Source organism: Schistocerca americana, chromosome 1, assembly GCF_021461395.2.
Source record: "Schistocerca americana isolate TAMUIC-IGC-003095 chromosome 1, iqSchAmer2.1, whole genome shotgun sequence".
Classification (NCBI taxonomy): Eukaryota; Metazoa; Arthropoda; class Insecta; order Orthoptera; family Acrididae; genus Schistocerca; species Schistocerca americana.
This window is the reverse complement of record NC_060119.1, coordinates 1139596870-1139619947: the sequence shown is the minus strand read 5'-3', so window position 1 is coordinate 1139619947 and position 23078 is coordinate 1139596870. Positions and strand designations below refer to the sequence as shown.

The following is a 23078-nucleotide window of genomic DNA, read 5'->3' as shown; positions in this document are numbered from 1 at the left end:
TTATTTGGTGGGCAAAAGACAGTTCTTACTCGATGTTTCCTCAATAATCGACCTATTTTCCCCGATAGTGCGCCAGTATATGGTACATAGGCAGTCGCTGTCTCTTTCTCCGTGACTTCTTCTGTCTCCACACGTTGTACTGTAGAGGTGGGGTGGAAAGCGCGTCTGATCTGCCATTCCGAGTACCCGTTCTTCCGTAATACAGTTTTGAGGTGTTCCACCTCTTGGGGCAGACTCTCTGCGTCAGAGATGGTGCGCACCAGTGTTTTTAGCACCCCATTCCTCTGTGCAGGGTGGTGGCAGCTATCCGCTAGCAAATACAGGTCAGAGTGCGTTTTCTTCCTGTATACCCCATGGCCCAGGGTGCCATTCGCTCTTGTTTTGATCATGACGTCCAGGAATGGTAATCTTCCTTCTGCTTTGGTCTCCATAGTGAATTTGACGTTCGGATGTATGGAGTTCAGGTGTGTAAGGAAGTCTAGAAGCTTGTCCCTTCCATGGGGCCAGATGACGAATGTGTCATCCACATAACGTAGAAAACAAGTAGGTTTCCATATATTGGGCAGACAATGCGCACCATCGAAATCGTTGCCGAGAACATCAGAGGCACACTCGACTTGGATATCTCAACAAGTTAGTGGTCGCAGAGCACTGTTTGTCCGAAAATCACTAAATGGACTATCATCATACCAGGTCCTGGCACAGATATCTAAATACTGGGATAGTATCGTTAGAGAGGCTGTCGAAATTCGTACCAGGGACGAAATCATCAACCGAGATTGCGGCTACAATCTCAGCAGGGCATGGGAACCAGCATTGAGTCTAATTAAAAAGACGCTCAGCAAAGGAAATGAACGGGAGACTGGGGTGGACGAGGCAGTTACATCGACGCCACCACAGACGACGACGCCAGCGTCTCACCGACCGCTGACGCGCGGGCGCGGATCGTGGAGAGAACTCCTCGTGAGGGGAGGGGATTTAAGACGACCGCCCGCCCTCGTGTGCTCATTTCGTCAGCGCACCTGACGATGGCGATATGTCTGGTCACCGAAATATTGTGCCCGTTGGACACTAAGGACCGGGAGTACACCCATGGACTGTTCGAGCAAGAAATATGCTGGGAGAAACTGAAGAATCACAACATTCCATTGTGTCTGTTTGTGACAATTGTTGAATGACGTCTTGTTGGTATGCGGATGCAATGCATTCATTAACAAAGTCACACAGAAGACTAGTAGTCAGTGCACATTGTCCAGATATATGGGGGCCAATGTCGAGACTACTGTACGAAAAAAAGGCACACTACATATCACAAAAAAGAAAGATTCTTCCTGTTGTTGTGGTACACTGAACTGAACATAAGTCACTGTTTTGTACTAGTAGTTCAGTTAGTAGTTGCAAGATGGTTCATTGTCGTCATGTATGAGATGAAATGAAGGACTGAGGATACTGTGTAGTTGGTGTTAATGTTTGTTGTACAGTTGTCAACGTAGAGAAGACCCAGGCTAAGTATGTGCTGAGTAAATGGATTAAGAATGCAAAAGACCCACCATGGCTTAATAACAAAACTCGAAAAATGCTGAGGAAGCAGAGATTGTCGCACTCAGGGTCAAAAATACGCGCAGATAACGACAGGCAAAAGGTAGCAAAAATTCGTACATCTGTAAGAAGATTGATTTGTGAAGTATACAACGTCCACCATCATATCTTGTCGAACGATCTTGCCGAGTACCCAAGAAAATTGCAGTCCTACGCAAAACTGCTAAGTGGATCGAAGGCTTCCATCTACTCACTCATCAACCAATCTGGAGTGGCAATAGAAGAAAACCGAAAAACATCGGAAGTTTTGAACTTCGCTTTTAAGAAATACTTCATGCAGCAGGATCAAACAAACATATTGTCATTTGACGGCCGCACAGACTCCCATATGGAGGACATATTAGCATCCATAACATAGATAAGAAACTGAAAAAGTGGAAACCAGTAAGTAGCCAGGTCCAGATGGAATCCCAACTCGGTTTTACAAAGTGTACTCTATGGCGTTGGCTCCTTACTTGGCTTGCATTTATCGTGAATCTCTTGCCCAATGCAAAGTCCTAAGCAACTAGAAAAAAGTATAAATGATGTCCATATATGAGTATAACAAGGGTAAAGAACTGACCAACATAATTACAGACCAATGTTCATAATATCGGTTTGCTGCAGAATTCTTGAATGTATTCTCAGTTCGAATATAATAAATTTCCTTTGTACAGAAAAGCTTCCATCCCCAGATCGGTATGGGTTTATAAAACATCACTCATGTAAAACTCAGCTTGCCATTTTCTCACATGACATCCTGCAAACCATGGATGGAGGTCAACAGTTAGATCCCATATTGCCAGATCTCTGGAAAGCGTTATATATGCTGCAGACTGTTAAGAAAGGTCTAAGCATACCGATTGGGCAGCCAGATGTATTAGTGGCTTGAAGAGTTCTTGAGTGTTCAGCGAGTGTTCATGAGAGATACCGGCATCGCCAGGAGTGCCCCAGGGTAGTGTGTGACAGGATAGGACTGCTCCTATTTTCCATATACATAAGTTGTCTGACAGACAGAGTGAACCGCAATTTGATTCTGTTTGCTGATGATGCTGTGATGTACTGGAAGGTGTCATCTTTAAGTAACATTAGGAGGATACGAGATGACTAGGACGAAATTTCTAGTAGGTGTGACGAATGGCAGCTTGTTCTAAACATAGAAGAATGTAAATTATTGCAGACGAATAAAAAAAACAATCCTGTAACGTACAAATACAGCATTAGTGGTGTTCTCTTGGTACAGTCACGTCGATTAAATATGTATGTATAATATTGCAGATCAATATGAAATAAAACGATCATATAAGGACGGCAGTAGAGAAGTCGAGTCGATTTCGGTTTATTGGGATAATTTTTAGGAAATGTAGCTCATCTGTGAAGAAGACCACATATAGAACAGTAGTGTGACTCATTCTTGAGTACTGTTACAGTGTGTGGGTTTCCAACAAGGTCATATTAAAGGAAAACATAGAAGCAATTCAGAAGTATGCTGCTAGATTTTTGACTGATAGGTCTGATCAGCAAACAAGTATTACAGAGATGCTTCGTGAAATCAAATGGGAATGTATAGAAGGTAAAAGACATTCTCTTCATGAGGCACTACTCAGAAAATTTGGAAAACCGGCATTTCAGGCTGACTGCAGAGCGATTCTACTGCTACCAATGTATACGGTATTTCACTTATAGACAATGAAGATAAGAGAAATTAGTGCTCATATGGACGCTTATAAACAGTTTTTGCCTCGCTCGTTCTAATTGCGAGTGGAACAGGAAAGGAAACGTAGTAGTAGTAATAGTAGTAGTAGTACTAGTGCAAGGTACCCCCCACCATCCACCATGCGGTGGCTTACGGAGTAAGTATGTAGATGTAGGTGAGGATGCTCATGGTCGAATGATTGAGACAGTAAATACGAACTGTGTACCTTTTATTGCCTGGTACATGGAAAGATGCATACAACGGAAACTAGTCCTGCTGCATAGGGCTGTGCGCTGAACGAAGAGTTTTGCAATATTAGTTAAGGAGAATATGAATGGCCTATCCCGCTAATGTTAAATTTGCTAACTCCATGACCTATTTTCTCAGGAACTACTTCATGCAACATTATGAAACATTTGTTGGTTACATATACATGCTTTGAGTACTTACCCCTCTAGTTTGATTAAAATATATATTACGTAAGTTAAGATAGAAATTTTTCTCTGATCTACTTTTTTTATTACAATTTTCTATACATTTTTGTGCATTTTACCGGAAATATGCAAGTTATCTCTAACATTCTAGAGGTATAGTACAATAAGGGTATTAAAAATTAACTGTAAAAAAATGAAGAGTCTATCTTTTACAGTTACTGAGAAAACGGGTCATTTGTCTTAGAAAAATTTATTTTTCAGAAATGACAATTGAAAACTATTTTTAAATAAAAGTCACTTTTCAATAGAATCAACAGCTAGAATGCACCAGCACTGTAGTCTTTATCTTCATCTACACTGGCAGAATCTATCCTCTTCCTCCTGTTCAAAGATCTTGCCTCCTTGGACACTTTTTGGACTAGTAGCTCAGTATTCTTGACTCGCTGCTTGTCCAGTTCCTCTAGTATGTCTTGTGTATGCCAGCCAGTCTTCACTCCAAATTCCTCTAGGACTTTTAGTCTACCAGCATTACCATCATTAAATGTGATAACACCATTAAACACACCAATCTTCAATGTATAGTACCCCACAAATACATTTTTAGGTCCTCTTGTCCACACTACATTGCTGAATGACTCATTCACATTTTGTGTTTTCCTTGTTGGACATTTCTTCAATAGATCTGGATTTGCCATATCTCTATAAACTGGCTTTATAGCCAACATGATAGCCTCAAGTAAAGAGTTCTTGTGGGTAAACGTATCTAAAGTTCCAGCTGCTTCAGCTATTTTATACTTACACCACTCAGCTGAGCAAAAGTTGTGGATCGGATTGTCATCTGTTGATATTTTATGGAAAAGGTTGCCCACACAGCCTTTTTCATACCATTTTGGTTATTTTGATTGCTTCTCGTGGCTTGACCATAGTACTTCAATAGCTGATTGGTGATTTTGGCCAGTAGATGACCCCGAACAGTCTTGGCATCAGACAGTGGCGTCTTCAACAACTCATGTTTCCTCTGTTGAAGCCGTGTGCCCATTCTTTTCTGTATGTGGTCCACTCACTCCAACTTTTCTGGTGTCTTGTTGCCGTAAGGTCTGCTATCAACAAAAGATTTGAATGAGCTACAGTCACCATATCCAATGAACTGCACATAGCGAACCCCTCGATTTTGTACAGAGTGATGAAAAATGTTTACAGCTGACGTACTACTTTCCATCCTTCCACTAGAGCCTGTATAATTCTTGATGCACTTTCGTTCGTGCTGCCTTTTTTGTCTACATTTGACAATATTGCATCCATGACAATGTTTGCATAAAATTTCTACATCTAGGACCTTACCTGTGTCAATACTTGTGACAGCTGCACAGGAGTTTAGAGACTGGAGGCCCCTCTTCTGGCAAATATCATCAAATGCAACTATTATGTCTGTAGGTGTCTCACTGTCTCTATTTTCCTCAACTGCCTCCTGTGTTGCGGTTTTCATTGATTCCTCTGCTACTTTTTGCACTTTGTCTAGTAAAATGTCTCTGTGTTTTAATATGCTTGTAGTGGGGCGTGGTAGATTCAATATACCACATAATACTTTCCCAGCAGGGATGGCTAGAGGACGAAGGATGTAGAGGCTTGTCTCACTAGGGGTAAGATAGATACTGCCTACAGGAAAATTAAAGAGACCTTTGGAGAGAAGAGAACCACTTGTAAGAATATCAAGAGCTCAGATGGCAACCCAGTTCTAAGCAAAGAAGGGAAGGCAGAAAGGTGGAAGGAGTATATAGAGGGTCTATACAAGGGCGATGTACTTGAGGACAATATTATGGAAATGGAAGAGGATGTAGATGAAGATGAAATGGGAGATATGATACTGCGTGAAGAGTTTGACAGAGCACTGAAAGACCTGAGTCGAAACAAGGCCCCGGGAGTAGACAACATTCCATTAGAACTACTGATGGCCTTGGGAGAGCCAGTCATGACAAAACTCTACCATCTGGTGAGCAAGATGTATGAGACAGATGAAATACCCACAGACTTCAAGAAGAATATCATAATTCCAATCCCAAAGAAAGCAGGTGTTGACAGATGTGAAAATTACCGAACTATCAGTTTAATAAGTCACAGCTGCAAAATACTAACGTGAATTCTTTACAGACGAATGGAAAAACTGGTAGAAGCGGACCTCGGGGAAGATCAGTTTGGATTCCATAAAAATGTTGGAACACGTGAGGCAATACTAACCTTACGACTTATCTTAGAAGAAAGATTAAGAAAAGGCAAACCTACGTTTCTAGCATTTGTAGACTTAGAGAAAGCTTTTGACAACGTTAACTGGAATACTCTCTTTCAAATTCTGAAGGTGGCAGGGGTAAAATACAGGGAGCGAAAGGCTATTTACAATTTGTACAGAAACCAGATGGCAGTTATAAGAGTTGAGGGGCATGAAAGGGAAGCAGTGGTTGGGAAAGGAGTGAGACAGGGTTGTAGCCTCTCCCCGATGTTATTCAATCTGTATATTGAGCAAGCAGTAAAGGAAACAAAAGAAAAATTCGGAGTAGGTATTAAAATCCATGGAGAACAAATAAAAACTTTGAGGTTCGCTGATGACATTGTAATTCTGTCAGAGACAGCAAAGGACTTGGAAGAGCAGTTGAACGGAATGGACAGTGTCTTGAAAGGAGGATATAAGATGAACATCAACAAAAGCAAAACGAGGATAATGGAATGTAGTCAAATTAAATCGGGTGATGCTGAGGGGATTAGATTAGGAAATGAGACACTTAAAGTAGTAAAGGAGTTTTGCTATTTAGGGAGTAAAATAACTGATGATGGTCGAAGTAGAGAGGATATAAAATGTAGACTGGCAATGGCAAGGAAATCGTTTCTGAAGAAGAGAAATTTGTTAACATCGAGTATAGATTTAAGTGTCAGGAAGTCGTTTCTGAAAGTATTTGTATGGAGTGTAGCCATGTATGGAAGTGAAACATGGACGATAACCAGTTTGGACAAGAAGATAATAGAAGCTTTCGAAATGTGGTGCTACAGAAGAATGCTGAAGATAAGGTGGGTAGATCACGTAACTAATGAGGAGGTATTGAATAGGATTGGGGAGAAGAGAAGTTTGTGGCACAACTTGACTAGAAGAAGGGATTGTTTGGTAGGACATGTTTTGAGGCATCAAGGGATCACAAATTTAGCATTGGAGGGCAGCGTGGAGGGTAAAAATCGTAGAGGGAGACCAAGAGATCAATACACTAAGCAGATTCAGAAGGAAGTAGGTTGCAGTAGGTACTGGGAGATGAAGAAGCTTGCACAGGATAGAGTAGCATGGAGAGCTGCATCAAACCAGGCTCAGGACTGAAGACCACAACAACAACAACAACTTTCCCAGCAGTAGGTCCTTTTCCAATGCACCTCAGTCCATAAAAATAACTTATGTTTGGCTCAAATAATTCGTTATATTTGCTCTTTTTTGAAGTAAAAAATTGCTTCTGAAGTTTACAATTTTCACATGAAACTGTCAAGCTGCAAACAAACCCATATCGCTTTGAGGTGGCATTTAGTTTTCCTCCACATATACTAAAACTTGTAAATTCACTGAACACGGAACTGAGAATACTGAAATCTATAATGATGTTGATGTCTTTATCATTCACATTTCTCTTATTTGAATACATTTCACCACATTTCGCAAGTTTCTTTTTGGAAGAGGAACTTGAGGGTGTAGCAGTGGGTGGAGCTGTACCTGTATGGACTGAACTTGTAACCTCTGGTACACGAGAATAGGTTCTCTAGCACCGATTTCCTCGATTTTTTACTTTCTTGAAAACTCCTTTTGCTCTTGTCATTGTCATATGTCATAATTAGGTCACAGCATCAAGAGTACACTAGCACAAAAGCAAAAAGAATGAAGTACTCACAAACGTTACACCAACAATATCGCATGCACAACGCAAACAAGACTCGCAACTGTCATGTAAGTCCTGCCACCTTATTCAGCGAAGTTTCCACTACAAATTAAATCAAACCACAGCCTTCTAGACCTTATGGTTCTTGAGATATAAGGTTTTAGCTGACCAATGATTTACGAAATCCTAAAAACGTCCTTTGCAACTAATTAGATTAAATTCTATTAAAAATACTTCCAGTAAAACAAATTTAATAAATCGCACACCAAATTAATCAGCAAATTCCAAATAATATTTCTGCATAAAAACAAAAAATTGAAAATTTTCGACGAAATGACCATTTATACTCCCCTTAAGGTAATCGTTGCTAAATCGTCACAAATAGTAACATTGACCTCTTAGATTTTTTTCGTAGGAATGAACAACGATTTAACATTCCGATGCGACTTTTCGCGACGTGCATATCCTGCCTGTACTTAATCGACGACGTACACCAAGTGGCAATTCCAAACACGTATGCTTGAGGTGCTGCTGCAGTTGTACACCTCAGGTGAATCGTTTGACAGTGCTTTAAATGACCAAATTAAGCGCATCATTGAGGAAATCGATTCAGAAATGTGCGACAATGTGATTAAAATTTTGTAAAAAGATAATGGAAGACATGAAGTCTTTGTAAAGGTCTGAAACCATGAGGCATTTAGACACGATTTTGTCTATTTATTTTATTTAGTTGCACGTTTCGTTTGTTCTATAACCGGCAGTCAAAAGAAAATAAGACAGAGGGAAAAAAATAAGTAAGCTGTTCATTATTTCAGAAGTACTTACTGTAACTCTTAATACATTTACTCCACTGTGAGGCAGGACGGCCACTGCCTTCATGGAAAAATGTCTGCAGTTGCCTACGGAACCATTATTGTACCTAGGTGAGCACTTCTTTCGAAACAACTCGATGGCCACATAGGTCTTTCTTCAGGGCACCAAAAATTTGGATATTGCGTGAAGAGAGGTTGGGAATATATGGAGGATCTGTAAGGGCTTCCCAGCGAAACTCTTGCACTATAGTCCATAAAGCCTTCGCAACATATGGGTGTATACTGCACAAGTTTAGCTGGAATGCCCTTACATAATAAACAGTTGACTAATTTTTATCCATCTGTCTCGTTTTCATTTGACTGCCACTTAAAACAATGCGTTTCGGCAGAGTGCCATCATCAGATGTAAGTATCAGACAATGTAGAGGACCAAGGACGTGAATACTGGCTGTGAGCCGGCCGTTGTGGCCGAGCGGTTCTAGGCGCTTCAGTCCGGACCCGCGCTGCTGCTACGGTCGCAGGTTCGAATACTGCCTCGGGCATGGATGTGTGTGATGTCCTTAGGTTGGTTAGATTTAAGTAATTCTAAGCCTAGGGGACTGATGACCTTCGATGTTAAGTCCCTTAGTGCTCAGACCATTTGAACAATTTGAACTGGCTGTGAAAGCCTGCATGGCCTGATCATTTAAATCCGTTGATGGCAATTTGCCGAAAAAATAAAGAGCGACTTATACAGAGAATTTTGTGTATTTTGTAAAGAAAGATTTCGGTAACATTTGTAACTACTATAACATGAGCGATCGAGCGTAAATAGTACAGCTTCCGAAGTTAAAAAACTACTACAATGTGCAAAAGCATCAAAAATTTCTTTCCGAGAAAACTTTGACGATGATGCTTGGTTTGTGGTGCACTCAATTGTGAGATTATCAGCGCGTGCACAAATTCCTGATCTTTACTCAGTCCAGTCTCGCCACTTTTACGAATGATGATGAGACGATGAGGATAATACAAACACCTAGTCCCCAACCAGGCAGGATATTGAACCCATGACGCCGTAATCCAGAAGCAGCAGCGCTAGCCACTCGCCCACGAGCTTGCTCATGACGTCCCATTCCTAACGGCCTGGATGAGTTACTATTTGAGCGTTGTGAAATGTTTTGATGTTTCGTTCTGTCATGTGTGAATTGACCTTTAGTGTCCTGCATTGAAATATCCTTTGCGAGAGAGTATCATCCTCTTGCCGCTGAAAGTTTTTTCCTAGACAGATGGCAGGTCAGCAGTAGATTGAAATTGTCGCACGATTTATTGCATGCATAGACGTCAACAGGGTGTTCACAAACAGTCTGAAAACTTGTAAAGGTATTTCTGGGGAGGTTGTACTGAGAAATAATTATTAAGAAAAAAAATTAGATACGTTGCACCGTTTCCAACTTATTTAGCATTGCAGCTAGCCAATCAGGTCGTCGCTCGCGAAAATTCAAGCAGTCTGCCAGAGGCGATGTAATGTGTTAATTATACGGTTTCCTTAAACTAGACAAACGTAGCTTTTGTTCACATAGCTTAAATTTTTCACTTCCGGAAAAGGCACATTTTAACTGGTAATGAGCTTCTCACATCAGGAGACAAGAAGAATCGCATTCCAGTGAAGAGTGTCGCTGCTCACGCCCTCGTCGATGGACCCTGTGTATTTCTTGGATGTTCCCTTAATTTCAGCTTGGATATAAACGATACTTTCTCACATGGAAATGGATGGTTCACCGTTGCCGTAGTAAGAGGTGGTAGCGGCGTTTCTAGTGTGCCTGGTCTTGAAAGTTTTAATGATAGAGATGTAATTGCCTATCGTACCTATCATATGTTTGAAATTAGTAGTAAAGATTTTGGAAAATCAGCTTATGACTCAACCTCTCCACTTGTTTTATATACACGTAGTAAAAGAAAAATTAATCAAAATGAATCTGTATTTATTTGGGTTAAAGGTAAAGGTGTATGTGAATATGTAAAATTTGTATCTGATTGTACTGTGTATTTCCATAAATAAGATCTGAAGCGTCAGCCACTAACCGGACAAGGGTATATCTAGAACCGGAGGCTCAAGGATGCAACAGTTTTGTTATGTAAACACTCTTATCGCTTGGCGAACCCACAAATATCTGACCATTAGCACGTTTTAGCGCGTGCAAGAATTTGAATTTGCGCGCGCGACGGCCTGATTGACCAACTGGGAAACGGTGCAACGTACGAAATATTTTTTAAAAGTTATTTCTCAGCACCCTTAGAAGCTTTGCAGACTGTCTCTATCCTCCCTGCATACAGATTTCTATGCAGGAAGATTGCTCGTTGCGTGTGGGCCACTCTCACACATTTATCTGATATTAGCAACAAAGGGCCAACCACATTGGTCAAATTGTTGGATATGCTGGCTTCTATTTTGGAGTATGTCGGTTCTCTTCAGTGCTTGTTTTACATGAGCGTTGTTGTTAGTTTTTCAAGATCTATACTTTTTACCTCCTGAAAAGTTGTCCACTTGTGTCTTCAATACTTTGAGATGATTTTGACTGTGAACGTTTCATTTTGTCTTTGCATATTCGCTTATACAAGTGTTGTCATGGCAACGCGTCGTGGCTGCCATGAACTGCAGCGGCAGCGAAATGCATGAAATTGGAAGAGAATTGCAATGTTCTCTATTGATTTTTATTTTCAGAACTATTAATATGCTACAGTTATTGCAAATAGAAATTCAGTACTGAGATGATAACTTTAAGTCGCTATGGTTTTATGGTGTTTATACAACTCTTCCTTTTAGCGATAGATCTTTGTATCAATACCTTTTCAGACTTTGCGTACAATGATGCAGTAACCTTGTTGATATTGTTCATGTAAGACATGTGTAATTAGATACTATTTTACATTTTCTATAAAGTGTTTGACACTTAAGGTTTTTGTGTATGATGCAGAATCCAGGACGTTCTTCTAGTATTTGGCGCTATTACGTTCTTCTTGAGTCTGTTTTCCACATTTGTCTTCCAGGTAGATCCCTTTTTATTGACACCAGAAATTACGCTTCATAAAACGGAATTAATTTTAATGTCGGCCTTTACTTCTTGATTTGCAGGCTGGCTTTCTGGGATCCTTATTCCGCCAGTTTCGTGCTACAGTTTTTATATGCGCTACTTACGTTACACTTACGGTATCATACCATATTTTAGTCGTCAGGTTTCGCTGGCAGCATATGTGGAGTCTTCAGTTCCCCAACTGCATACTGGCGCTTTATGTGTGTCAGCGAATTTGTGAGTACATTTAAATGGCACTTTTCATTATCTTATACCATAGTTATCGTTTTGAACTAATTATGCCCGTATACGCTCGCAGTGTTAGGCTGCAGAACGAAAATTCCATCAGTATCTTACGCAAACATGAGAAACTGTCATCCTGTACAGCACTCGCGTTGATAATAGAGAGAAACTGAAGACCCCTCTATTTATGCTAGAATAACATATGTATTGGAGTACTGTGACAAAAACAATTCTTGTAGAGAGAAGTTTTAAGTTCCACAATTGAATTACACATACATGAGTTGCAAATTAGTTTTCTTGTTCTGGAAGGTACACAAGCCTCTGTAAGAGCGATGTAACAGTTTAGTTTAGATTAGATTAGATTTAGTTTTCGTTCTCGTTCCATAGACCCAAAAAATGGGATGATTCTCATGCATCTCAGAAAGTATAACATAAAACATTTTTGTGGTACTGGATTCGTTTTCCTTGCAGTATTAGAAAAATAATAATAAATTTAATATGAACATAAGAATGTGTAAGGTTAAATCCACTATCTGTTGACATGTTATATTTGTCAGAGCTTTACCATAAAATCACTGAAAATGAACGAAGATGAGGAACATCAGTTACTCATATCACTCTAGAGCCAGTTATAGGAAGAGAGAGGTGTACATGTACATAGATGGAAGTCAAGTAATATGCCCTAGGCATAAATGGAAATTCCATTGAACAGCACTTCCAGTACTTGCCTCATCAATGGACCTGGTATAGCTTTGTCAGTCATTTGCACTCCTCCAAGTGATAGGCTGTATTTTGGACTTAACCACATAAGTTACTTTGAAAGAGTATTAATCACATTTTGAACAAACAGTTGATGAGTCTTCATATGTAGGAATTCCTAGTTGAATTTAGGCTACATGAGAATGCAAATATTGGAATGTAGATAGACGGCCGGTTTTGGTCCAGTACTACAATAAATACCTGACAATAATTTATTTATTTGTTCTAGATGATGGATAAAAAACAAAACCACATGAACACATTACATAACGTTGCTGAGAAGTACAACATGTGCAACAAGTAAACTATTGGTACAACTAGAACATGAAATTTTGTTACAAAACACTTCTCGAAACCTAAAAACACATGAATACATATCACATTGCTGAAAAGTATAACACACAAAAACCTGCTGGCGCTATATCCATCAAGACCCCTTGTCTGAGAAGGTGTGTTGCACCACTTCTGGAACAGAAAACTAACAGCAGAAACATTCTTTTGCAAAGATAAGCACATCATAGATGGTACATCAGTTAACAGAATAAAAAGAACTCCACAGTTAATGAGGGCCAAGTATTCCTGTAAGCTAACGTATTTACTTACATTGGAGTAACACTTCTCAACAAGCAATGATTTTAACTGTGCTCTAGAAGCTGTTTCCGTCTCCAACCTGTTCATGTAAATTGGCAGTGCATGATAAAGGTGACATCTAAGTGGCTCATATATCTTCGAGTATGAGTTATTCTTACTTGTCATCAACACACATTTGTATAAGTACAATGAGAGTGCTGTAAGCAGACAGAACTTCTTAAATAGGAGCTTGCAAGTGAGCCCTAGCAGAGTTATGTGACAACATTTGAATGGCCCTTTTATCTAATGTAAAAATTTCACTCAATCATCTATTAATTTTATCCCCAAAAAATATTCCATAAGCTACAAGGGAATTGAAGTAACCAAAATAAGCCCTTCTAGCATTATCTGAGGAGAAAACTTTAGAAATGGTTCTCAGAGCAAAACATGCAAACTGAGTCCCTGGGAGAGTAAAGATACATGGTCTTTCCAGATTAAGACGTGATCAACAAACATATCTAAAAGTGTTCTATATTTTTCCCTTCCTAACTCATTTCTGCCCAGTACCAGCTCGAGATCTCGGTTTTGGTTCCTCTTTCCAAATTGAATCCCAACGGCTTTGCTGCAGTGGTAACACTGGTTCCCGTCAGATCACCGAAGTTAAGTGCTGTCGGGCTGGGCTAGTACTTGGATGGGTGACGATCCAGTCTGCCGAGCGCTGTTGGCAATCGGGGTGCACTCAGCCCTTGTGAGGCAAACTGAGGAGCTACTTGATCGACAAGTAGCGGCTCCGGTCTCAGAAAGTGACATACGGCAGGGACAGTGGTGTGCTGACCACATGCCCCTCCATATCCGCATCCAGTGACGCCTATGAGCTGAGGATGACATGGCGGCTGGTCAGTACCATTGGGCCTTCATGAACTGTTCGGGAGGAGTTTAGTTTTTAGTTTCAAATTGAATATAATTTGTTTTCTTCGCATTATGGGTTAGCCTGTTGGCATTGAACTGTGAATGCAAGGACTTGAGGACTCGATCAGTTGTGGGCAGAGATTCCTTGACATTTCTCACTATTACACTAATGTCATTTGCAAAAATGATCTTGGCTGCAGTTTCTGAGGGGTTTTATCATTTACATATATAAAAAACAAGAGGAGGCCTAATACACTGCCATGTGGTGCATCCATCTCGACTTTCTTTGCATCAGATACTAATCTAATTTTATGATTAGAATGGACTGATGCGATTTCCACAACCTGTGATGTATTTTGCAAATATTATTGAAACCTCTTGTTTTTCGTCCCTATTACTCCCATTGCTTCCAGCCTATCTAAAAGAATTTCATTACTAATTGTATCAAAAGCTTTAGAAAGATATGAATTAACTCCTACAACACTATTGTTCCAATCCAAATTTCTATTTAATCTGTTTAATCCATTATTGCTGTATCTGTACTCCTACCTGTTTGAAAGCCATCTGCTTATTACTCATTGAATGTGATTGCTCAAGTACCAGGTGATTTGTTGTTTCATTAATTTCTCAATTACTGTAGAAAATGCCGAGAAGAGTGAGGCGGATCAGTAATTTTCAACTTAATGCCTATTACCACTCATGAATAAAGGTTGAAGTTTTTAAAAGAAGAATGCAGTACATATTCATTAAATACTTATTCTTTTTATCTGGAACTGTTTGTTGGTTTATATATAAATGTGGTAGTAATGGCTTTTATTGCCACAATGGTCAGATAATAAGTAAAAGGATTTGTTAAACAGATTTAGTGAATAAAGCATAATACCAAGAAAAACTTGGTTTAAGAAGTTTTAAGAATTGTGAAAAAATGTTGCATACATGGAAGAGACCTGGAGACACCAGAAGGTTTCAGGTCGATTATATAATGGTAAAAAGAGATTTGGAAACCAGATTTTAAATTTCAGGACATTTCCAGGGGCAGATGTGGACTCTGGCCACAATTTATTGGTTATGAACTGTAAATTTAAACTGAAGAAATTGCAAAAAGGTAGGAATATAAGGAGATGATACCTGGATAAAGTGAAAGAACCAGAGGCTGTAGAGAGCTTGAGGGAACAATTGAGAAGAACAGGGGAAAGGAATTCAGTAGAAGAAGAATGTGTAGCTTTGAGAGATAAAAGAATGAAGGTAGCATAAGATTGAGTAGGTAAAGAGGAGGGCTAGCAGAAATCCTTGGGTACGACAAGAGATACTGAATGTAATTGATGAAAGGAGAAAATATAAAAATACAATAAATGAAGCAGGTGAAAGGGAATACAAAAATAAAAAAAAGTGAGTGAGATTGACAGGAATTGCAAAATGGCTAAGCCGGAATGGCTAGAGAACAGATATAAGGGTTTAGAAGCTTATATCTGTAGGGGGAAGATATATGTCGCCTACAGGAAAATTAAAGAGGCCTTTGCAGAAAAGAGAACCACCTGTATAAATTCCAAGAGTTCAGATGGAAAACCAGTCCTAAGCAAAGAAGGGAAAGCAGAAAGGCGGAAGGGCCTATACAAGGGAGATGTACTTGAGGGCAACATTATGGAAATGGAACAGGACATAGATGAAGGTGAGATGGGAGGTATGATACTGCGTGAAGAGTTGGACAGAGCACTGAAAGACTTAAGCCGAAACAAGGCCCATGGAGTAGACAACATTCTGTTAGAACTACTGATAGCCTTGGGAAAACCAGCCATGACAAAACTCTTCCATCTGATGTGCAAGATGTGTGAGGCAGGTGAAATAACCTCAGACTTCAAGAAGAATATAAATCCAATTACAAAGAAAGCAGGTGCTGACAGGTGTGAAAATACAGAAACCACATGGCAGTTATGAGAGTCAAGGGGGTTGAAAGGGAAGCAGTGGTTGAGAAGGGGGTGAGACAGTGTTGTAGCCCATCCTCATTGTCATTCAATCTGTATATTGGTCAAGTAGCAAAAGAAACAAAAGAAAAATTTGGAGTAGGAATTAAACCCAGGTTTGCCAGTCACATTGTAATCCTGTCGGAGCCAGCAAAGGACATGGAAGAGCGGTTGAATTGGAGTGGACAGTGTCTTGAGAGAAGGGTGTAAGATGGTCATCAACAAAAGTAAAATGAGAATAATGGAATGTAGTTGAATTAAATCAGCTGATGCTGAGGGAACTAGATTAGGGAATGAGGCATTTAAAGTAGTAGATGACTTTTGCTATTTGGGCAGCAAAATAACTGGTGATGGTTGAAGTAGAGAGGGTATAAAATATAGACTGGCAATGGCAAGAAAAGCATTTCTGAAGGAGAGAAATTTGTTAACTTTGAAAATAGATTTAAGTCTCGGGTAGTCATTTCTGAAAGTGTTTGTTTGGAGTGATGCCATGTATGAAAGTGAAACATGGGCGATAAACACTTAAGAGAGAAGAGAATAGAAACTTTTGAAATGTGGTGCTATGGAGGAATGCTGAAGATTAGATGGGTACATCACATAACTAATGAGGAGTACTGAATAGAATTGGGGAGAAAAGAAGTTTGTGACACAACCTTACTAGAAGAAGAGATCGGTTGACAGGACACATTCTGAGACTTCAAGGGATCACCTATTTAGTTCTGGAGGGAAGTGTTGGAGTTAAAAATCGTAGAGGGAGACCAAGAGATGAAAACAGTTAGCAGATTCAGAAAGATGTAGGTTGTGGTAGTTACTTGGAGATGAAGAGGTTCCACATGGTGGAGTTGCATGGAGAGCAAGCTGCATCAAACCAGTCGTCGCACTGAAGACCACAATAAAACCAAGAAAAAGCATGGTAAATAATGCTTTGGTCAGCATATTTAGATAATTTTTACTGGGAGAACAGCAAGCAAGGATTTACCATGCAAATGCTATAAGCTAATAATTATGATTTCTAGTACCTACTTCATTATGACACTTTAAATTCAATTCCACTTTTGAAAAATGTGATGGTATATTTGACAAAGATTGTGTATGGAAGGTGAAAGAATACAGATAGATCACTGCTCACAGAACATGTAACATCACCAGAATGAAACAAATGTGGGTAGATTCTTCAGTCATGAAACCAGACAAATAAACCACATTTACTAATACCATTATGGAAAACACTATGTTGAGTACATTGTATGGTTATAGAATGCAAGAAAATATGGAAACAGAAATTGGAACACCTTCAGGTAACTCATGAAAGACTATTGCCCACTGTGGAATATAAAGCAGCACCTCTTCAGTGGAGTTAAACAACGCATATATGGGATAGTAGCTGACTGAAGGTGGGTAGTGTGGTCCAACATGGCACAATTTTGCCTCTTTTTCAAGTGATTCAAGGCATGGAGGGCACTGATGCCCTAATGCGGTATTTCCCGACACAGTGTGTGGATAGTGCAGTTCAGGACGGATGTTCTATGGCATTTTGTATTATGACACAGGCCTGCTCTTTCAGATTACCGTGAATGTGAAACAGTATGTTTATTTTAGCATTCTCCATCTCCAAATGTTGCCTTTCTTTGTAATGTGGAGTAATGAATGTAATTTTTCCTCCTGTAATTGTAATTATGTACATCATAGTTCAAAAGGAGAAGTTATGTAAAACCTGCATAGTAAAATTTCAATACAAAGTGAGAAAGGTTCTCCTTGGTAACTCCTTCTATTCCATAGAATAATTTCTATTACTGTAATGTGTAAAATGTGTTGGGTAGGAGTTACCAACTCACATCTGTATATCTTTGTTTTTGAAAAAATAAAATAAAAAACTTTAAAATGTTCAGAATGTAACCACATGTACAAATTAATTTGTGATGTGAATGCAAAATGACTCATTCCACATCATTATGATCCATCGCGAGAAATGATCTGTGGAACATGTAACAAAATAACTCTACATCTTCGTGGTGCGTATGTTGATTTATTTTTATCGTCCTTTGATCATATGAAGTACATTGTACAAGATCATATTGAAAATAACTGTAGTGGAATTGTGGTTCATTCATCTCACGATGTAGATTTGCATACCATTTGGTTTGCAACTGTTTGGTTTTGAATTGCATCATGTGATTCTTAGATATGTTTAGATTCAATGCATTTAGCTGAGACCAAGTTTCTAAGGTACTCGGGGTACTGAACACAGTTTTAGCAATTTTTCTGAATTTTGATTTTCAACTCAGACAGAAGTGTTATCTGCGAACAGATGGGGACCTGATATTTAATGCAAAGTCATTTATGTAGAAGAGAAATAGGATTGGGTCTAGCACGGAGCCTTGTTGACCACCCTGAGAAATTTTTTTTCAGTCAGAATAATAATTTGTCCTATTTAAAGAGATTCTAACTCTTTGCTTTCTGTTTGATGAGTAGGATTTAAACCATTGTACGGTACTGCCCCTAATGCCATACTTTTCAAGTTTGTAAATAAGCAATGCATGATTTACAGACTCAAACGCCTATGTGAGATTGCAGAAAATTCCTGTGACCTCACTGCTCCTGTCTAGTGGTGTATTAATTTTCTCAATGAAACTGTTCACTGCATCTATGGTGTTTTTTCCCTTGTTGAAGACTAAATTGATGTTTAGAATATAGAAAATTTTGCAGTGAACGTTTGGATTTGGCTAACGGCAACTTTTACAAATGTAGATAGAGTGGGAGAATTGAGATAGGATGATGATTTCCCATGACGACTGTTGATCCCTTTTTGAAGAGTAGTTTGACTTTGGCATATTTCTGTACCTCTGGGCAACAGCCCTCTTCAGAAAACGGATACTATTTGAGCTAGTGGGTTTGCAATTTTGTTGTGTACTGCTTTAATAACTTTGATGGGTGTTCCATTCCAACCAGCAGAGTTTTTATTTTTTAATGCTAGTATTGCATTTTCTACATTCTTCATAGAAACTTTTAAAAATTTTGTAAGGTGTTCAGTTTTCATTTAGACCAAAGGGATTTACTTTGTTGTGATAATCTGTTACATTTACATCAGACTTTGCTGCATTTGTAAAGAATTCATTAAAGCACCCTGGTATTTGAGTTGGTCTTAAAATAGTGTTTTCTTTTTTCTTCAGTGTTAATTTTTGGAATTTCCTGATTACAGGCTTTAACACCTAATTAAATCTAAGATTTAATGACTGAACACTCAGCCTTTGTCTTATTTTCATGGTTTAAAATTAGCCTGTTATTTGCCAGTTATTTTGCTGTCTTGACATCTCTTTTACATATCTCTAATATTGTTACATTCCATCCTGAATTTTCCTTTGTTTGATTTTATAGAGTCTAACATATTCAGTGAAATCAGAATCTTTATTACATTTTAATTTTTTGTGCAGTTGCCTTTTCCTTACACTGGAAATTCTTATGCCTTAGGTTAATCCACTTAAATTCATTTGTCACTTTATTGCTGCAGAGTCTATGTGGAAATGTTTCGTCAAAGACACCAAGAAAACTATATAGGAATTTTTCAAAGTTTTCGTCACTTGAGTAAACAATGATCAAAAGGCCATTTTTTTCTCTTTTGGCTTATTACTAAATACCAGCAAGTTTTCTTTGACCAAGTTCATTTTCATATGTGTTTTTACACTTGAAATGTTTGTTACTGTCTGTGGCAGCTCAATGAACAATGCAAAGTGATCTGGCCATTGTCTCTGGTAGATTCAAGGAAATTCAATTTGGAACCAAGTTTATTTACGAAATCCATGAATGTTGAAGCATAGCTACTGTCACATGTGTAATCAATATTAAAATCAGCAGCTATTAGATTTTTTTTCTTTTTTCCTCTACAAAGATGTTCTAGCATAATTTTAAACTTAGCTAAGAGTAGTTCTGTTGTTGACCTCCCTAGGATTCTATTAAACTACATGAAATGGAGCCAATATGTATGCATAAGATTTGCAGCTATAGTTGAACCTGCATAAGTTGATCCCTGGCAGTTGCAATGGGCTGGGTGTGGCAGCTTTGTTGGCCTAACTCAACCAGCGTAATGTGATTTTGTAAATGTTTATATGGCTATGCCTCCCTGTTGTCAGAGGTGTGAAGACAGCTACTTCTTTTGCCATTAGGGCTACACAGCTGAAAGCTGGGAACAGTACTATGAGCTGTCAGATATCTTCTTAAGCCATCTCAACTGTAGCCCACTAGTTGAGAAGGCATGTGTCACAGTTATTTTGCAATGAGGAAATATTCTGGAGTTACATTTTGCACAGGTATTGTATGCTGAGGTGATTTTTGTGTGAGGTACTTTGTAGTGATAAAGAATTGTCAGAGTAACTGACTCCTCCCAGAAAGCTACTCAGAATCTCTTGCTGCATGTTAAATTACATGCAAATAAAAGAACAGCACAAAAATTTAAAGGAAATCTACACCAAGTTGTTGTTAATGAGTCTGTACTGGTAGCCTTTTAGTAAGGAATTTTAATATAATTGTTCAAGATACTGCTACCAGGCACTGCCTACAGTGATTTTGAAATTTCCATTAACAGAGGAATGGAAGTTTTAATTATTTTAGCAGGCAGTAATTGCTGCTACACAACTATTTCAATGAGACAGAATTGTGTTAATGTCACCTTTATAGTTTAAGTTTTATGGACTGAAAGAACAGCTCAAAAGATAAGATAGCCTCTTAAAAGATGGTGAAGTTCTTAAAGGGAGGTATCTTGTGTGCATGTTGTCAGAATGTGTGTAGTTTCATGCTGTTCTTTGTAATCAAGCTTTCCGAGACAACTTGACATCTTCGAAGAAAAATGCGAGTCCATCGGTTAAACAGACATTTCCACACCATTTTTGCTGCTGTTCCGATACTCAGAGATTTGAATTGATGCATTGCACACATTGAGTGAGGTGACGTAATGGTTAAGTCACTCGGCTCTCATTTGAGATGAATGGGGTTCAGTTATCTGGCTATCTAGCTTTAGGTATTCTGTGGCTCCCTAAACTGATTAAAACAAATGCAGAGATGATTCCTGTGAGAAAGGCACAGCCAATTTTCCTGTCTTCTGAGTACAATTGGAGTTTATGCCCTGTTTTGTATGATCTTGTTGATGGTGGAATGTTAAATCTTAATCTTCGTTCTCTCAGCAATTCTGAATTTTTCATTCATAAAAAAACGTATATCTCTGAAGGCCTGCAATTTTGTGTTCATTTGTTCATTTATGTTTCTGTTACCTGTTCAATCTGTGCTCTACCTAACTGTTTTATCTGTTATGCTGAATGTCTAGGCTTATGTGTTTAACTTTATTGTTTGCATTATATCGAGTATAGAGTACATTGTAGTTTTAGTAGTGTGTATACTAAAACACACACTCACCCCACACTTGTGTGTGTGTGTGTGTGTGTGTGTGTGTGTGTGTGTGTGTGTTTTAGTACATACACTACCGCAAATACGCCTTCCCATTCACCTTATTCATCCTGATTGTTCAATTAGACCATATATATATTAATGTTATAATAATTTTATGTATATTTACCTTTTTAAAAATAATTCCTCAATTTTTTTTTCAGTGGCTGTATTTTACTATTACTTCTACAAGAGAACAGTATTACGATTAAGTGACCCCCGTTTTTATGAAGATTTCGATGTTTCACTATATGAGAAACAGTGAGAAATTCTTAAGATGCTTGTTACAGTTATTAACGTAAGATGTTCAGTGGAGTTGTTGTAAGCCTTCAATGATAATAAATTTTGAATGTTACTGTGAATTGAGAAAGTGTATTTTTTGGATTAATATGAAGATACTCCCACATTCCATTAAGCAACCAAATAATTGTCATTATGTTGCAGTTGTCAAGTTTCTTTCACTATTATTGGCATACAAAAATGCAACATTTACCTAAAAAATTCATAGAACTCTGAAGTATAAAGCCAGAAAGAAAACTAAACTTAACATTATAAAACAGTGGCAGTACAGTATGCTGTATGAAAGTCATACACCAGTACTCTTGAAGAAAGACAGGAAGAAAATTACATCAGCAGAGATAGAATAGTACTCTTGAAGAAAGACAGGAAGAAAATTACATCAGCAGAGATAGAATGATCATGAACTACAAGCCAAAGGGCCAGCTGGACAGTGAAGTGTTCGATGTTCGAGGACAAGATGGTTCTTGGAACTGGCTGTGCAGCCTACTCTGTGAAGTGAAGATGATGTGGTTGAAGGTAGTGGTGATGACTTTAAGCAATTTAATTGCCAACATCTACATCAGTAGTGTTGCATGGTAGAGGGTACTTTCTATTATGCCAGTTATTAGGACATCTTCTCTGGGTATAGGACTAATAAATAATCTCAAAAAGTAACCACATATATAAGGAGTAGCAGTTGTTTTAATGACAAACAACCACTCCTATCAACAGATACGTTCATGAGTAATAAGTATAACTTTTATAGGATCAATATGCAAAGGGGGAAAATAATCTGAAAGTGCCCTAAGAGCCTAGAAGACTGGATCATTGGAGGAGCCATGGAAGATAGGGAATGCAAGAGCAAAATCCAATGGGATGTAAGAAAGCAGAGGTTGGAATTGGAGGACTGGCATAAGAAGTTTTACTGTCAACTTTGACAGAACAGATAGTAGAAACTCCATGTAGCAAGGATACAGCATGAGCAGCAAGTTGCTAGACCACCACTTTGTCTTTTTTTCCTCTATTGATTTTCAACAGCTTGGTCCCTGTCAACCTAGGGTGTGAGAGGCCTACTTCTCCCTTCCAACCAATCCCATTTTCATGCCTGATGAACAGCCATAAACGTTCCAAAAGCTAGGAAAGTTTTTTCTACTTGTGAGTCATCAGGACTTAAATTTTAGCTTCCTCAAGGTAAGTAGTGGTCAGCGATTCTAATGTCTTTTAATGCAAACATAAAAAATGACTGTTTGGCCTCTCATTATGTATTCCACAAATTATTTCAAAAGGAGGATTGTAATGCACATTTTGAAGAAAGTACTTTGGAATAAACTAGCTATTTGCTATACTATCATGGATTCCAAGAAGTTGCATGGCATGAGGGACAAAGACACTGAAAGAGACAACTCTGGAAGATTATGTATTTGGCTCATGAGGAAAAGAGGCATATCTTTG

The 23078-nt window shown here is 38.6% G+C and overlaps 1 protein-coding gene across 1 annotated transcript; it reads left to right on the top strand.

Annotated features, from left to right (window-relative positions):
• The first annotated feature begins 10788 nt into the window (after positions 1-10788).
• Positions 10789-21709, top strand: LOC124551336 (transmembrane protein 138). Its single transcript, XM_047126361.1, has 4 exons — positions 10789-11298; positions 11377-11449; positions 11535-11709; positions 21512-21709. The coding sequence occupies exons 1-4, from the start codon at positions 11171-11173 to the stop codon at positions 21610-21612; spliced, it is 477 nt and encodes a 158-aa protein (XP_046982317.1). The 5' UTR covers positions 10789-11170; the 3' UTR covers positions 21613-21709.
• The last annotated feature ends 1369 nt before the right edge of the window (positions 21710-23078 follow it).